This window comes from Spinacia oleracea, chromosome 5, assembly GCF_020520425.1.
Source record: "Spinacia oleracea cultivar Varoflay chromosome 5, BTI_SOV_V1, whole genome shotgun sequence".
NCBI classification, from domain to species: domain Eukaryota; kingdom Viridiplantae; phylum Streptophyta; class Magnoliopsida; order Caryophyllales; family Amaranthaceae; genus Spinacia; species Spinacia oleracea.
In genome coordinates, this window is record NC_079491.1 from 62,755,341 (window position 1) to 62,773,565 (window position 18,225).

The following is an 18,225-nucleotide window of genomic DNA, read 5'->3' on the forward strand; positions in this document are numbered from 1 at the left end:
AAGGCTTCTCAAATGTCTTTTTTTTGGCATTGGTGACCTCTTCCCCCCAAAGACCACTAAGATATCGGGTTTTTATCTCCCGTAGCTTCATTGATTCTCTTTTGGGGTGGCTCTTGAGTCTTGAGAACATGCTTGTTTTCCTTTTCCAGCGCTCCATCTCTTCGGTCGGCCAAGTATTGCTTGAGTTACCCTCGGCGGACGAGGTCCTTCAATTGTTTACACTCTTCGGTGTAATGATCATAGTCATCGTGGAACTCGCACCATTTTCTCTTCTTCCTGTACTTGGAATACAGCTTGGCTGGCTTCTGCCACTTTTCATCGTGCTTGTGGAGGTTGTAGATCTCATTGAGAATGAGTGATAGAAGTGTAGTTGGTGAATTTAGGTTGAAGTTCGCCTTTATTTTCTTCTTTCACCGGGCTCGGCGCGCTTGCACCCTTCTTCTCCTTCCCTTTCTTTGAGTTGCCCCGGGCTTGCCCAAATTTGACTTTGATTCTTTTTGTTCTGATGAACCTAGATTTTAGCTTTGTCGTTGCTTTGTCGAACTCTTCAGTTTTGGTGAATGCGTCTAACATCTTTAGCACTTCTGCCATTGTAGTGGGGTTCGTCGTTGACAGTTTGTCACTGAATCTCCCTTCAGAAGGGCATGCTTCAACGCGAAGATTGCAACAACTGGCTACAGGTTAGGAATGCTTGTTGATTCCAACATGAATCGGGCCACGAAGTCCCAAAGACTTTCACCCTTCTCCTGTTGCATTGAGGTAAGCTCAACAATGGGGTTCGCTCCCTTCGGTTATTGCTAACGAACTAAACACATAATTTCTCTTGTACATCATCGAAGCAGACGATTGAACCCTTAGGGAGTGACTTGAACCAAGTTCATACTACTCCAATCAGCGTGGTTGGAAAGCATTTGCACCACGATACGTCGGAATGAAAAAACAAGTACATGTGCGGCTCGAAGGATGTCACGTGATCTTGCGCATCAGTCGTCTTGTTGTTGATCAAACGCGTCGGCAGCCTGACATTCGGGATGTTTCCATGACCAACTCCTTAGTGAACGGGGAAGACTTTGGCGTCATGATATTCTTTCCTAGCCTCGATTTGATTCCTCTAATTCCCAAGGTCTCTACACGAAAATCGTAGGGAGTACGTCGATGGCTAGGAGTTCAATCTTGCCTTCTCTTGTCCCTCATAGTAGCTCGGATACTTGACTCTGGCTGGTCGATGGGTTGACTTGAGTCACCTATCCTTTCATGCACTGATGTCCTTAGCCTGATGTGCATGCTGCTTCGGATCCGTGTAAGTCGACTAGCTTTCGCTCCATTGCTTTGGAAGGTTCGGGGACTGGGTTCCCTGTATCATTTGGCCATTGTTGGGCCACTTCTTAGGAGTTTCAGGTACTCGCCATCCATTCGGTTCTCATGTGAGTTCCTGGCTTTGGTGGAAGAGTTCGGCGAGACCTGGAATGCTCGTTGCTCGTTTGTGCTCATGATCCAGTCGTCTCCTAGTCCTTCGGCGGGTGCGGCGGTCATTTCTTTCATCTTGCTCCTTTTCTTGTGCAAAGAAGTTCTGCATTATCGTCATGGTCGCATTTGGTTGTTCCCTCGTCGAGATTGGAGGTCTAGAGACAACTGTATGCGTGTGTGTCATCCCACTCGGATTAGAGTGGACATGCGCTTCAGATCCAGATCATGATCTAGATCCAACGTCTTCATAATTGAGATTTTCCATTTTGGAAGCAAAATGGAGGATTTTTCAAGGCTTTCTAGTATCTTCCCCACAGACGGCACCAAGTTTTTTCGGGTATGAAACAATGAGCTTCAGATTGAAGCTCCTTTCGTAATGTGGAAGATCTAGCTGTTCTTGGGTGTTGTGAGTCCATGAATTACCTGCACACAAGTAAGTTACAGGCCTCAGGGGTGGTTCCGTGGAAAGTCTCTCTGATGCCTAAGTAAGCACTAGATCAAATCTAGAGAGAGTTCTCTAGATAAATGTAAGTGTGGAGACAATAAATGAACGCACCTTAGTATGTGGTTAGGGCGACATATTTATAGTGTTTGTGTAGTAAATGCAGTTGGACTTCACTACAAATGGGCCTTGGGCCGCTTATAGGAGGCGTATAGCCTATATAAGGGAGAGCTGATTTTTTTGTTTTAGCCAAGTGGGCTTTTGGGCAGAAGATGGTGAAGGAAATAATGCCCTTGGTCCAAGTGTGCATTTAATGGTAAGTCTTCAGTATTAATTATGCAAGTTAATAATTCAGTGAGATCAAGTGAACTGTATGCCTAGCTAGAGGCCGCTTCAGTTCAAGTGGATTAATGATATTAATCCACAGCTTACTCTAGACTGAACCCGTAGGGTCACACAAATAGTACATAAGCGGATCAAGTATTTAATGGCATTAAATACTCCATCTATGAATATTCGGAATAGACGGATCTTGGTTTCAGTGGGAGCTAAGATCGTTAAAGGCAAATAGTGAATACTCCGGAAACGAGGATATTCCCGGAAACGGAAATATGGATCGTATCGGAAATATAAATATTATCCAAGTCGTAGATGTTGCCGGAAATGGAAACATGGTACGTATCGGAAAATATTATCGGAAATGGAAATATTGCCGGAATCAGAAATATTGCCAGAAACGGAAATATTGTCAGAATCGGAAATATTATCGGAATCGGAAAATAATTCTGGAAACGGAAATATTAAATATTTGTTCGAAACGGAAATTAATTCCGGAATCGGAAATGTTAAATATTGTTCGTATCAGAAATGAATTCCGGAATTGGGAAATTAATCGGAAGCGCGTCGTACGAATTAGCATTAGACGAGCTTGCTAGACGAAGGCCCAGCACGAAGCCAGACCCGTGTCCAGCAAGCAATGGCGCGCCACACACAGCCCAAGGCCACGCCAGGCCCAGCGCAATGCCAGGCCCAGCGCGCGCCTAGGTTGTGGGCACAAGGCAGCCTCGTGGGCTTCGTAGCTCGCGTGAGCTGCGACGCGGCTCGGGCTCAGCGCGCGCGCGCATGGCGCCCCTCGTGGGCTGCTGTGCGTGCGTGTGTGTTTGTGTTCGAATACGAAACCTAAACCGTATAGGATTCGTTTAATGATTAAATTCCTAATCCTAATAGATAAATTAGTTGATAGAGTTTTAATTAAATTCTAGTTAACTAATTAGTTTCCTAGTAGGATTCCAATACCTTTTCCATACCCCTATAAATAGATGAACATAGTTCATAATTTATATCGAGTTTTCAAGTATTCAAAGGTAAGAATTTTGAGCCAAAAATTCAGTCATACACTTTGCCCCATATTGCCGAAAATTTGTAGTACCTTAAGGGCGATTCTAGTTAGTCAATCTTAAGGCGGATCCGGACGTGCTGTGGACTTTCTACGGAGGGACGACACTTGGAGTCCTAAAGACTTGTTCTTGTTCGGTTCGGGCACATCAAGGGAGGGCACGTTACAAAGAGTATGCATCCTAATTATGCTAATTGTTATGTGGCAATTAATTTGGAATCCTGGCTTTTATGGTTTTTCCGCATGATTTATATTCGTTTATATGTATCATAACCTAACAGATTGGCACCAAAATTAATACTATTATCTTTGAACCATTATTTTTTGAGTTATTTGAGTCCCTGTACAATAAGTTTCGGTTCACCGTTTTTTGATCAAATATAGGTGTTGTTTGGTTGGCGTACAAAAACATGGGAAGTTAAAATTCCTATGAATTGCAAAGTACTCCCTCCGTCTCTTTTTGTTCTTTACGTTTTGTATTTTGCACGCGTTTCAACGATTAATTAATGTGCATTGAGATTCTTCTATATTTTTTATTCAAACAAGATAAATTACGTTTGTTTATAATGTTTTCACTTTTATCAAAATTCTGATATTGGAAAAATGAGAAAAATTAATGTCGCATTGGGAAAGTGTTAGAGATTGAATGACTCAATGAATTTAATTGGTTAAAATAATAATTGGACACAAATTTTGATAGAATATTAAAACATTATGTGATAATATAAAAGGAAATGTAAAGAACATTTTGGGACACCCAAAAAGGAAAACGTAAAGAAAAAAAGAGACGGGGGGAGTCTGTAAGTTGTTTGGTTGACAATATTTTGATGAAATGGAGGAAGTGAAGCTTCTTAAGAATTTCAACTTCCCACAACATGGGGGAATTTGCTTACCTAGTCCACCACTAGGTAAGTAAAAATTCCCATGGGAAATTATTTTCCATATTATTAACCAAACAACTATAGAAAAGTTCCCATAAATTTATTTAAGGAACTCATTTTTTATAAATTTGCATTCATGGGAAATTATACTTCATATGTGAACCAAATGACACCATAATATGTGATTTTGGATCAGTTTAGACTGGATATAATATCGATTCGATTTAGTTTTTACAACTCTTAATTTTAAGTCGGGAAAGAAGAAGAAAAAGGAAGTAGAGTGACGCAACTATCTTCCGCACAAATCGATCCTCATAAACAAATCTACGTGAAGCACGTACTGCCTCCGTTTTTTGTAATTGTATCACTTGGACTAAGTGGGCATCATTTGACCATTAAGAATTTAAAATTTTCTATTTGCAAATTTTTTATAAATTGGATATTATGAAAATATATGTATTATGACTAATCCAACAACGTTTTACATAATAACATTTGATTATTATATATTAGCAAAAAATACAAGCCAAATTTAATATATGACCAATCCAACAACGTTTTACATAATAACATTTGATTGTTATATATTGGTAAAAACTTCAAGCCAAATTTAGTATATTTTCCCCGTTCCGAAAATATCGCATTAAGGTTGAATTTTACTCCACTAACCGTTACTTTGACTCTTAATATCTCAAATCGCGTGCAAGTAAAAATTATAAAAAAATAATATTTAGAAAATATATATCGATACGAATTTACCATGATCCCACATGACTAAAATTTTCTTACTCCCTCCGTCCCGGAATACTTGACCTGTTTTCCTTATCGGGCCGTCCCTTAATACTTGACCTGTTTCTAAAAATGGAAATATTCTAACAATATTATATTATTTCTCACTCCACCCCTATTAACCCACCTACCCCCTACTCCATACAAAAAATAATTAAAAATTCAACCTCTACTCTTCCCTAACCTCACCCCTTTACACATTTCCACTAACTACATTAAAATAATACCCCACTATCAACTACTACCTATTAAATTAAATAAGTCAATTCAAGTCCCTTAAACTCTGTGCCGGTCAAACCGGGTCGAGTATTCCGGGACGGAGGGAGTACATATTAATCACAAAAAATGGCAAAAGTCGTAGTATGCATAATGTAAAAAATAAATGGTGCGATATTTCCGGAACGGAGAAGTATTAAAAAAACCGAGGGAGTATTTATTTTCACATTCCATAGTTATACATTTATGTTGAAAGAAAAGCTTGAAAAAGAGTTAGCTCCCCGTTGCACCGAATCTCAATTTCAAGGCAGGTGATTTGATTACCACGAAAAACAAGTTAGTGCTTACTTTCTTATTCTTTATATTAGCCTTGAAAACATCTAAATACAACCCTTTATGCACGCAACACTGTTTTTTTTTTTTTGTGTTACCACCCGATTCATCCTTAGGGTTAATCTGGATTCGGGGCGAGTTCTTGGAGGATAGGTTCCAGCCCCCTCCCAATTGTTGGCCAGGAAATCGAACACGGGATTCTCCCTACCAAGTTCAGGCTCAATCGCCACTAAACCAACAGGCAATTACCAACAGGCAATTACGTACCTTGCAAAAAAGTTACTAACACTGTGTACGAGTAATTTCTATTCGTTGTCTATCAACTTTTCAGTTCATGCAAGTATGTGTTGACCAAACTTTATTGTCTATCATTGTTACGTACTTACGTTATGTACTTTAATTAAATTTTAACATTTACGTAGTGTTCATTTTTGGATAAACATGTAGGAGCAGAATACGTGGAAATAAGAAAATGTTGGCATAATATTTGAAAAGAAGTGAACATAATTCAATAATTGATTTTTTCATTTCCTATTAACGTACGTCTCTTATACGAATCCAGTGTTCATTGGTTGCATTACTTTAAAGATTACGTTACTTTTTGTATTTCCTACATTAGTCTTGATAGATTACATCTCAAGTGATCGAGCACCTTTTCCCTCAAAAAAATAAAAATAAAAATAAAAAGTGATCGAGCACCTTCAATATAATTTGTTATCGCTAGGACATTAAATACCTAATACTAGACCACTTTCCTACTCAAAAGGATGTATAATAATGTACTCCGTATTATTTAGGATGGAAGAAAATAGAAGTGTTTAATGTGATATGGGTGGAATAAAGGGAGTAACTAATTTGAATCGGTAACTAGCTTTGAGTTCAAATATATACGTAGTACTACTTGTGGACTATGACCTTTTCATCTAGTTCAACTCGTATCCATCATCGCCTAGCTCAACCAGCGGCTTTCGTAAAACATATCATATTGTTTTTTACGTTTTTCTTTTAATAGATAAGAAGAGAGGCTCGTCTTACTGAATCCCCATATATCTCAAGTTAATCATTCCACCTATACAGGTCAACGCTAGAGCCGCTTTCAAACATTTCACATTTTCAGTAAACGGGTGAGATAAGGGGACCTATATATAAATCTTAATTAGTAGGTTGAGCTCATCATAGCCTTAAGATAGAACAATCAAATTTAGTAATGAATAAGAGTATGGATACTCCGTATTATAAATAATAATGGAAAGATATATACATGACGAAGTAAAATATACATCGCGTAGATTACTAATTTGGATTGGACTGTTAACTATTATCTTCGTTTCATAAATATTTTTACGGTTATTATTTGCACAAATATTAAGATAAAAAGTAAAAATTTTGGTTGAATATAATAAAATATGGATAAAGTAAAAGAAATGTGTAAAAATGTAGGTGAGTGTAAGAAAAAAATGAATAAAGTAAGATAAAGTGAATGAAAATTAAAATTACAAATACCGTAGGGTAAGAAATGTAGCATAGTAAATTCCATGTCCAAAAAATGAATTAAAGCAAAGTGTAAAATAACATTATAAAACGTGCTAAAAAAAATATAAATATCATTTTAAAACGAGATAGTATGAGATAAGGTATTTAGTAATAGATAATATAAATAATGGGATTATATAACAGATAAAGAATAGTATGGGTGCGCCCACATCACTAATTTGCCCCATCTTCGAACCAAAACTATAATTTCAAGCATGAACAAAGGTAACAAGCAACTAAAACACTAAAACTAAAAATACTAAAACTTCCCCGCCTAAAAAAGTTACTTGTAAATATGTATTATTTACCCTAATATATTTCTTCCGTCCCTTAATACTAGTGCGGAGTTTAAAACACTTGAATTGACTTATTTATACTAATATATGTGTTTTCAGAGTTTGTTAATACTTTGATTACTTGGTAAATAAAGCTTATTATTATTTGCCAAAAAAAAAATTTAATGGTTGTTAGTTGATAGTGTGGTATTTTTTTTTAATATAGTTAGTGGGAAATGTGTAAGGGGTGGAGAGTGGTGAGTGGGGGTGGAATTTTTAAATGATTTTTTATAGGGAGTAGGAGTGTAAGTGGGTTAATAGGTAAGTGTGAGAAATAACATAATATTTGTAAAAACTCCATTTATAGAAGCGGTGCAAGTATTAAGGGACGGCCCGAAAAGGAAAGCGGTGCGAGTATTATGGGACATATGGAGTACTAAAAAACGTTTCAAATAAGGTATACGCGCCAACCAACATAAGTTAGTGGAGTTGGTGGGGAACTCACCTTCTGACTTGGTCACATGGTCGAACCCCATCAGCTGCAAAATGCTTGCGAGTTGCTCAAGCGATGACCTGCGTAGTTGGACTAGTTAACCTCTGCTAGGTGCTGGTTCAGTAGGGTTCATTCTTCTTACCTATTAAAGAAAAATGTTTACGCGCCATATGGAACTATTTTATTCACTAGAACATGTAATGTCATATCCTTATCAAAGGATATGTACAAAAAAAATTCTTATAATAGGATTCGAACACGAGTAGAGGTGGGAATTTCATCCGAACCTAACGGATATTCAACCAACCGAACCGAATATATGGATGAAATAACGATAAAACACGGATGTTAAACGGTTGGAGGTTCATCCAACCCGTCACCCGATCCATCATTCGATAAATCCTTCCATCCGTTAAAATTATTAGTTTTTACAATTACTTAATCCTAACACTTTAAAACATACAAACTTCAAGTTACTATTGCAGCAATAGTGTGCTGCCAAATTTACCCCCACCTATATCTCTTTATTACTCATTTGCCATTCTTGCTAGATTGTGCCACGTACACCCTTCTCTACGGATCATCCCACGCTCCCTCCTCCAGTCCTCCCTGCTTCCCTTCTTCAGTTCTTCTTTCTTTCACCCCTGATTCTTGGATGATTTTTCGGCAAACCCTACCTTCTCACTCCAATCTCCACCGCCACCGTTTTCTCTCTCCTCTCTGTTCTTCTTCCTCTCTCCTTCATTGCTCTGCCCTACTCCTCTCTGATGCGCGCTCTCTCGTCGCGGCAAGAATGGTGAGATCTCTTAAATATTGTAATCTCCATCAACCATTTATGCCAAGTTTTCTTAGTTTCATTATTGAAAGAATAGGTTTAATGGTCGGATTTAGGATTTATGTAGAGTTTTTGAAATTTAATAGAAGTACGAAAGGAATGGAACCTGAGAAGTAATTCCATGGCGAGCTCTTCACCCCCGTGAAAGGTATCAAAGATAGGTATCTCTCTTATTCGACCTTTTCTATATGGTAGTTAATTTTTTCGATATTAATTTATTAGATTGATGTATTTGTTGATTTATTCTGCTTTTTGTTGCTGATTTGGGGAAAATATATCCAGAAAGATAAATGAGGCATCTGTTGTAGCATTAAATGCCGAGAATTTGCAGAAATACTCAATTTATTATCACAGCTTCCTTCTTGAATACAAGTTATGGAGATTTTGTGCGAATTGAAGACAGTAATGATTCAATGAATGGTGACATTAAGGTATGTTTTTATTCTCATCGAGGATTGCATATTTATACTTTCTAGGGATCTTTACTCAAAAATCAAGTTAGGGATTTCTAAACTTCCTTAAATTTGTCAAAAATCAGCCAAAGAGGATGAATGTTCTTGCCTTTCCCTCTCTTAGACAAGCCTAGCATATGTAATCAATTGATATAGTTTGATATAGATGATTCAGTTCCAGTTTTGGTAATGTATTTTCATGGTCTTAGGATTGTTTCCGAATCTGATTGGATGCAGTTTGAAAGTTAGTGTTTGATTGCTCTTGGTATTGTTTTTGTACCTGATTTGATGCAGTTATTAATTTCGGCTCAATTTATTTTCTTTCTTATGCCTTGTGGTTTTTTTTTTCTGTTTTCTGGACTTGTTGATTTGATAAGCTCAATTATCATATAGATGTTGCATCCCATATTGTTCATGTATGCTTTAACCTTATGTTTGTTTTCTTAAATTAGTAAACCCCCAATTGTTTAACTTTTTTGATTCAGTTCAGGTATGCTAGCTATAGAGTATAGATAATGGTTGTTCTGTCTGCTTTATATATTTTCTTGGAATTGCATCAACTTGACAACTTGATCTATACAACACGATGATGACTTATATGTGTATCAAGTTCTATTTTTAAGCTAGAACTTAATTTGCACCCAAGCTTAATTAAGCGTGTAGCCAAATTAGGCAGAGTCATATGTGTCACTAAGGAGTAATGAACTCCCATAGTATATCTGAGCTGATCCAAGCCTCTAATTTCTTTCGAATTCTTTGATTTCTGTCCCTATCACGCTGGTCACAGGTGTTGATCTTCTTTCAGCACCTTCTTGTGGCGATATGCTGTTGAACTACGCCCACCAACTCACTCTACTCTGTGGTCTACGTATGAACATTTAGTTGCATATTTCCAATTAAGCATATACAATTTATTTGCTAATTATTATAATTATTATTTGTTTATTGCACAGTTAATTCAAAATATCATGACCGAATCATTCAACCGCTCCTCTAAAATTCTACGGAGTACTGCATAAGGCGAGAGACAGAGAGATGAGGGGGATTACACTTTTCTTTTTTTAGGTTCTAACTTATTAGAAGAATTGTAAGTTTTCTTCTTTTGTTTATAATCTCATTTCATTTTTAATGTTGTTGACGATTTACTGTTTTAGTAATGTAATTTGAGCTGGGTAATTCATTTGTGTTTCAATGTTTGTGAAATTTTGTCGTACACCAAGCTATTGAGAGAAATATAGGACTACAATTTGCATTTTACCGTAAATTGTAATATGAATGAGGTTCTGAATTTTTAGATAAGGTGTCTGGGGTTTATGCAAGTAATGTCTTTCTGTTGAGGAATCAACTGAATTTGATTGCTGGTGTAAGTGAAGTTTCATAGGAGAAGCTACTATCATTAGTTGCCGAGAGATTCTTAGTTATTGTGATTTTACGTTGTCTTTCTATTAAAGATGGGTTATCATATCTTGATTTTAAATTAAATTGTATTTTTACATTATACAGCAACATTAACAATCAAAGTTGGAAGCTGCAATTCCTGGTGATGTTGATAACATTTGGACTGTAAGTATTTATTGCAAGAGTAATGTTCACAAATCTTTTTATGTGGCTATTTGTTATTCCTGATTGGGAGGATCTCATTTTCTGTTTAATCACAACAACATGGTGCCAAGGTCTTGTATCTTGGTGCTGCTTCAAGAACAACTAATATGTCGAATTAATAAAATCTTTTTCTGTTTATTTGGCTGATTCCAGTGATTTTGATTTAGGGTTATTATTTTTATACCTTTTCTAATTCAATTTCATTAATATTTTTTATGGTGCTGTAATTTTATGGCTCTGTGAGTTTAAACTTGTAACATTTGTTTCCTTTGTTATTTTTGTTTGGGGTGCAGGTATTGACGAATCTTATCGGCAATGTCAGGTTAAATTTTGTTACTTTTCTTTTGAGTTTTATGGTTGAAATTTTGCTTCAAATTTTAACAACTTCGGAGTTTATACTATAATGTGCACCTGGATTTTGTATAGTTGAATTATGTAAATGAATATTTATTATACACTATGCATGCAGATTTTCTCCTCTTCAATCTTTGAATTTTGGATATTTGAATTATCTTCTGACTTTTGTTAATTTTATGTGATTATCCGGTTGTTAAATTGTTTAGTAGAACTGGTAGTATGCAGGAGTTGTCATATCTTTTGAGTGTTTAAGTAATTTGATCCATTACCTTACTAACTATTATTAGTTCGACTTTATGAACGAAAGACTAAGATTTGATTCACTGAGATAAATTTTTGCATGTTATATACGGTTGAGTTCAAATAGTTTTGGAAACTTGATGTAGGTGTTTTCTCCTGTACAAGATGATAAGCTCATTAGAATGCTTAAATAGTCTAGAATTTAATTTGTTAAGTATGATGAGAATCTGAATTTCTTTGTGTAGATTGAGCTTTATTTTGGTTCTATGGAAGTGGAGTATGAGGTAGAGGTTCTCACATCTATCCTACCTTTGTTCTTTGCAGTGAGAACACCGGTGAGAATAATGCTTCTCTTGTGAGATGCAATTATCAAAACGAGGATGGTAAAAGAAGCATGAGGCACCGAGAATCATCTTATGCAGTAGGCAGAAAGCTATGGTAAGTTGTAGATAGCTTGTAACTATTGTATGTGTGCAATGATCGATCAACATTCCTTTTCTTTAACTTGTTCAAATTAAAGGTTTGCATAACAAAAAGTTCTGAGGGTGCTTTCCTATGCTGATGTTTTACGGTTTGTGCATAAACTAGACGTTAAAGGAGCTTGGAGAGGAGTGAATATGGTTGTTAATTATGGTGCAATTTCCATAACTCCTTTGTTTTGTCTATATGCATATACCTACTGGAGCATTCATAATTCATTATGGAAGGAGTGACTATGTCCATGTTTTCATTTCAAATTCCAAAGCCTCTGCAAGAGAACTATGTCAGAAAGCGCCCTGCTCATTTACCTATGTCGGATGACTTTAAGTTTGGGATGTCAACCGATCAGACCATTCTGGTATATTTTATGTTTAATAATTTGGATGTTGTTTAGTAATTTGGATGCCTATATCTAGACTCAGACTACAATATTTTCTAATTAAATGGAACCAAAAAGCTGCCTTAGCAAGCCTTCTAAAGATAATTTCTGAACATATTTGCTTTATGTTTAGAAAGGGAAAAAAGATAAATTGATATATGGAGAAAAAATAATCTGATATTGATGCTTGATGCCTGTAACATTTCTAGCAACGGCCAATAGTTAACATATTTGTCCATTGATTACATTTAAACCTTACTATATGTCAACATTGAGAACAAATTCATATATTGACTGTAAATCCACTTGCTATAATGATGAATTCTTATCTATCTCTGTGCAAATCCACTTGTTTTGAATGAAAGGGTCTTAATTCACAATAGTTAGATGATCCAAAACTTCTAGATGTAAGGAGTTTGTTTTATGACCTTGTGGTTGTGTATGGTAAGTTCCAAGTCTGGCACCCTAACATGTTAAATAAGAGTGTTATTTTGAGTATAAATGTTGTCACCAGGTATTCAGGGGTACTTTGTGTAGACTGTAGAGAATGTTGAGGAAGGGATTATCATTTGTTACGGAGGAAGAGTTTACCTCCCCAGTCTTGCATGTCCTCTTGTTGCCTGGGAAATTCGGTTGACTAATCATGAGTTTGAAAAACCTCTTGCTTGATCTAATATTTTCCTAAGATGAGCCTAATTCCAGTTCTTGGGTGAATGCAGATTTGAAACTGTGTGTGTCTGAGACAATAGTAGGGTTCTAATAAATGCTTTCACAGTTACATCTTGTGCGTCAGTATGGAGAATTTGAAATTAGATTAATGTGCTTCTTGGTTAAGTGAGATTTGAAGATCGAAAATGAACAAGAAAAACAGCAAGAGGAGTTGATACATTAGTGAGATAAAGCCTATTATGACGACCCTTGTGGTTGAAAGCCTATTTGATATCTTATTTTTCGGGCAAAATTATGAAGCCTTAAATCTAACTAATCTTCAATTGATCGTGATAAATTTAATTGACTAGACAGGCTGAGCAAATAACCTTTCATCCATTTAGTATCTTAGTACTTCATGCTTTTTTGACAGAATATATTTTCTAAGAAAATCAATTTCTTATGTTTGTTTAAGCATGGTAACATTTTTCTTTTATAAAGAATGGACGGTCCATTTTCCTCTCCTCTCATCCATTGTCCTTTTCCACCTCCATCACCCTTCTCTATAATTTTCTGTTAAGAAGACATGAAAACTACTTTTAATTGCATCTTTCCTTGAAAATATTTTCAGTAAACGGAATCACAATATATTTAACCGGAATTGAACACAATTTTGCTGTTTTTTCGTCTCTTATGGGTTGATGTCATGGGTTCGCAAACGAGCTTTATCTTTTGGTAAATTGATGTCATGGGTGGTGATTTGCTCGCTTGAATCAACCTATTTTATGGTGGTTGACTGGTTGTGGAATTGTTCAAGGTTCTTTATCCACCTTTTTAGGTGTAAGCTATTTCGAGAATCATTCAACTCGTTCATCATATAAATAGTTGAAATCTTTACATAAATTCGCGAAGGGTGGTCCTGAAATTGGCTTAGATCCTTGATGCCAATTAGGTGGATGACGTTTATTGGTTGTCTAGACCTGCTCTTATTTTCTCTTTTTCGGGTTGGTACATGTATGTTTTTCTACAGACCATCGTTAGAGCTTTGTTTAGACCGATCACCTAATATAGAGCTTGTATGAATTTTGTTTGTTGTTTGGTTTGGGACCCTTCTAGGAGTTCGTCAGATAGATCATATACTACTTCAGTTATCATCACTTACCGAAAAACTATACAGTATGATCTTAGAACCCTTCAAGATTGTTTAAAAATTGATATATTAGAAAGTGTCTTTGGGAAGTAAATTAGTGTAAATAAAGTTTCATCCTTGTATTTGGAGGGATTTAAGATGAATGACTGAAAAACGTATTGCCTTTGCAGCTATCTAATAGTTGCCATGGGTTTGCAAGTAGTCTGGAGCTTAAACTTCACTTTGATGGATGCCTATGCACTGGCGAAGAAAAGAGTGCTCCACAATTGAATCCTTGTTAGCCTTTTGTAATCGGAGATTGGGTAGGCTTCCTGTTACCACTTGATACCCTTCCTGAATTTAACAATTACTGTCCTTGTCTGTGTTAGAGTATTCATTTTAACTCAATTAAGAACCTGTGTCACATCAAGATATCCTCAAACTCTAATGTGCATAGACGATCTAATTAGAGGCTACAAGTATTTATATGGTCTGAGAAGTTCAGATTTACATTTATGAAAAATAGTGAGTTTAGAAATCAATCAAAACATTACAGCATTGACCATTGGTTATATTTAGATGCATATACTTGAATAATCACTTAAGCATCTTGTATTCACTCTCTGATAATACTATTATGTTCTGGACTTACTTTCACTGCGTCGAAATTTCGATAGATCGATTTTGTGCTGAATTTTCTTTCTCTGTTTTGAGTTTTGGATATTACAATTTGTGCTGAAATTCCTATAACTGCCAGTTGGGCATTGGATAAAAGTTTTATCTTGTAATGTCTGCTACAGTTCTACTGGAAGCAGTGAGGGGAAAGTAAGGCTAAAATTAGTTTCAGGCGCTAATACTTTCTACTCCGTATCATAGAATTAGATCATGTAAAATACCAATTCTTTTGTTCTGTTATTACAGTATGATCCTCCACAATATCCAAATTTATTTATTCACAGAGTTGGACGAACTGCTCGAGTGCTCGCAAGGGGAGTCAGGAACTGCAGTTGTCTTTCATTTATCCAAGGTAGTTTCTTGACTTGAGTTTTCACATAATGATTAAGACTTGAGACTTTGGAGTTAGAATTTTAGTGTTCAAATGTTGTTGATTCTTGTGATATACTTATTGTTATACCGTTGTAAAATGTACAGGAGGAAGCATATGTAAAATTTCTGCAGATTAGGAGGGTTCCTCTCCAGGAACGGGAGTGCTCAAATAATGCTCCTGATATTATTCCCCAGGTGGGTGATTCGGCAGTTTGAAGTATTGTTTTGATGAACTTTCATTTTTTTTGGGATGATTATTCAACATAAAATGCTCTGGAATTGAAGACATAGTTAGTTGCATACTTGTATGTGTGGTCTTGTTAAACAGAAAACTGTTGTTACTAAACTAATTTCTCCTCCGTTCTCTGTTGTCAAATCTTATTTCAGATAAGATCTATCGCAAAAAAGGACCGTGATGTTATGTAGAAAGGACAAAATCCTTTGTCTCTTTTGTCCGTGCATATAAGGAGCATAATTTCTCCTTCATTTTCAGGTAATATACTATATACTACAATTTGACGCTCTGTAATATGTATTTATACAACTTCATTTTTAATTCCATGAGCTGCTGACAAATGGAAAATTCGCGTCGATTATATGTAGGTGGAAAGTTAGGGATGGGATATGGTTTACTACAACATTGATTATAATATTATGGCCTTATATACCAGGTGATTGAGTACGACATTAGTCCTTACATGTTTCTTGCTTCGTCATTGATCAACTAAGTAATCATGGATCTTTTTTTGCAGAGTCGTATGTTGCCACAAAGTTGGGCGAGGAACTATCACGACTGCTCTTTCTCTTGTGGCTGTTAGTCCGGTCGTGTTTAATTTTCCTGAACTTAGCCATGTAAATTTTTATTTCTTAGCCATGAATTCTATATATGTAACCCACATCAAGTAATTAGTCGTGTTTCTTATTATGTATGGAGTACTATATTCATACTTTTAACTATTTCTATGGTAATTAGGCTTGTGATTTGTATAGTGTTCCGTGAGACAGTGTTTTATATCTTGGGGGAACGTGCGCGCTAGCGCACGTTCCAACAACTAGTTATTAAAAAAATATATAAATATATTTACATTGATATATTATAGTACTCTGTACTGAGTGGATATTGATTATAGACATCTAATTATTACCTAATATTTTCAATTTACAAGCGACCGTAAAAGTTTGGCTTAAAAGTAGGTAAATAAATAATTCTTTTCCAACTTGTATGTGTTACCTAATAATTTGTTTTATTATTAGCATTTTAGGCTATTTTATAATCTACATGTATCAAAATTTTAAATTATTGTCCACTATATTAACACATATTACTTTATATTAATATTATAAATAAATTTGACAATACTTTTAATTACACTCGTTAATCACCCGATTCATCCGCAGATGATGAAGGGTAAATATGATGATGGACGGGTTGGATGATGGAGGGACAATTGACGGATGGAGGCGGATGAAGCTCCACCCGATCCATCTCAATCCATTGCCACCCATAAACACGAGACCTGTCACTTGCAAAGTAGATATCTTACTCTTATCGTCTTAACCAACTATGATATATTTTCTGTTTTGCACATAAATATATGCAACTTGAAACATCAAATTATATAGTTGACAATAACATTTTACGTATTACATAGATAACACAATCTATAAAATAGTAACCCGGATATCGCCCGGACTAAATTAAACACTTGTTAAAAGATTAAATTTGAAGCAGTATATAGACATTTATTCATTTATAAACAATAGTTGTACAAAACAATAAATAAATTACAAATGCTTTCCGATCAATCCTGAAACATCTCGCTTATACAACAATAAAATATATTCAATGTAATTGTCGTATGTTTTATGAATTTGATAATCCTAAGACCCTAATTTAACTAATAAATTAGTTTGCGTGTCTAATAAAAATTAATAAGGAATGGTATTCCAATGAATTACGTAGTAAGTGAAGAGATGATAAAAACGGTCACGTTTCATAGAAACCGGTAAGGCGTAGAATTGAGTTCCTAACTTGACACAAATTTCTACCCTTGAGAATTCTCCCTTTCTCATCTTGTATACAAATTGAACACGCCATTTTCCTGCTCACGTTATTGTCGTTATTGTTTATTCTACGCGCTACGATCAAATGTGGCGGCAACCTTAAGTTTTCATCATCTTCATCTTCATCGTCGTCGTCATCATAATAATTAATACCATAGCCCGTCATTTCATTATACCGGCTGGTAGCCGGTATATCCAACGGCGGGGATTTCCCTCCTCTGTTTCGACGACGTTGTTTGGGCTTCTTTCGCAGCTGATTAGTGCTCCAGCTAACTTGGAGGTAAGAGTTTGATAGATGGGTGTCGGAAAACATAATCTCGGATTCTTGGTATTCTTCTTCCATTTTGTGAAATACTAAGTAATTATGTGAAAGGATCTGTATTTGAATGCAGAGGTTTAGGAATGACAATGAAAATGAAAATGAAAGAGAAGGGAAAGTATGCGAATATATAAGGTGGTGTGGGGTCAGTTTGGTGAATAAAAAAATGGAGTAGCATTGTCGTCACGTGGCGTCATCTCTTTGGCGCGTTGAGTGTGGCGCCCGCCACTCCCTTATCTATCTCTTCTTACAAATCATTAACCCCGTCATCGCAAACAAATTATTCGTGGATACGTAGGTCGGTACATGTCTATTAATCTACGGAGTATTAATGCCTACGTAGCGCAACCGATCCTCACCTCGTGATTCGGGAGGTAATAAGGTCCAGTTTTACCAACTGCGATATTTTTAGAGTCAAAGTGAAAATATATGTAGTTGTTCTGACTAACATGTGATAGTTGTTGGTTCACTATAGTCCATTCTTCTTACCTAGTAAAAAGTGCACCTGATTGATCTTCTCCCAAATGTACTACTACTCCTCAGTTTCATAATGATGTTCCAATTTTTATTTATTTTTCTATCATTTATATCTCTAATTATACATTAGCAAAAATATTAAACTTTGATATTATTAAAATGTTCATTGAGGCGAATCAAACAAGGCCCTATATTAATATGTTTTACCTTATACATTTAAAATAATTTAGAAAATTCTCTTTAATTGTGAATAATGTCAAAATTCTAAATTGGAACATAATTATGGAACGGAGGGAGTACGTTTTATCTTTCACATTTTGTTTACTATACATCATGCCTAAAAGCTATCTGTAAAATAATATGTTAAAACA

The 18,225-nt window shown here is 35.7% G+C and overlaps 2 protein-coding genes and 1 long non-coding RNA gene across 6 annotated transcripts; 2 read left to right on the forward strand and 1 right to left on the reverse strand.

The window, feature by feature from the left end:
* The first annotated feature begins 8,283 nt into the window (after window positions 1–8,283).
* On the forward strand, window positions 8,284–10,157 carry LOC130462058 (uncharacterized). Its single transcript, XR_008922189.1, has 4 exons — window positions 8,284–8,621; window positions 8,747–8,821; window positions 8,943–9,091; window positions 10,066–10,157. It is a non-coding gene; the product is annotated as an uncharacterized lncRNA (long non-coding RNA).
* Window positions 10,158–10,422: 265 nt separating this feature from the next.
* Window positions 10,423–15,489, forward strand: LOC110805176 (DEAD-box ATP-dependent RNA helicase 18-like). 4 transcript variants are annotated; one of them, XR_008922187.1, is made up of 7 exons: window positions 10,423–10,675; window positions 11,008–11,036; window positions 11,636–11,749; window positions 14,139–14,270; window positions 14,907–14,974; window positions 15,100–15,189; window positions 15,382–15,489. XR_008922187.1 is itself a non-coding variant. In XM_056830412.1 (6 exons), exons 3-6 carry the CDS (start codon window positions 14,198–14,200, stop codon window positions 15,418–15,420), a joined length of 270 nt encoding a protein of 89 aa, XP_056686390.1. In that variant the 5' UTR covers window positions 10,423–10,675; window positions 11,636–11,749; window positions 14,139–14,197; the 3' UTR covers window positions 15,421–15,489. The 4 variants fall into 4 exon arrangements, 2 of the variants coding, with proteins under 2 accessions (XP_056686390.1, XP_056686391.1); XR_008922188.1 differs by lacking the exon at window positions 14,139–14,270; XM_056830412.1 differs by lacking the exon at window positions 11,008–11,036.
* Window positions 15,490–16,711: 1,222 nt separating this feature from the next.
* Window positions 16,712–17,486, reverse strand: LOC110792064 (protein S40-1). The gene has a single exon (XM_021996863.2). The coding sequence runs from the start codon at window positions 17,399–17,401 to the stop codon at window positions 16,982–16,984; it is 420 nt and encodes a 139-aa protein (XP_021852555.1). The 5' UTR covers window positions 17,402–17,486; the 3' UTR covers window positions 16,712–16,981.
* Between the last annotated feature and the right edge of the window lie 739 nt (window positions 17,487–18,225).

Coding starts and splice junctions, on each gene's coding strand:
- LOC110805176 (XM_056830412.1), top strand. CDS start 14,198: ATGCCTATGCACTGGCGAAGAAAAGAGTGCTCCACAATTGAATCCTTG. Junction 14,271..14,906: donor CTTTTGTAATCGGAGATTGG/GTAGGCTTCCTG, acceptor ATTTATTCACAG/AGTTGGACGAACTGCTCGAG. Junction 14,975..15,099: donor TTGTCTTTCATTTATCCAAG/GTAGTTTCTTGA, acceptor TAAAATGTACAG/GAGGAAGCATATGTAAAATT.
- LOC110792064 (XM_021996863.2), bottom strand. CDS start 17,401: ATGGAAGAAGAATACCAAGAATCCGAGATTATGTTTTCCGACACCCAT.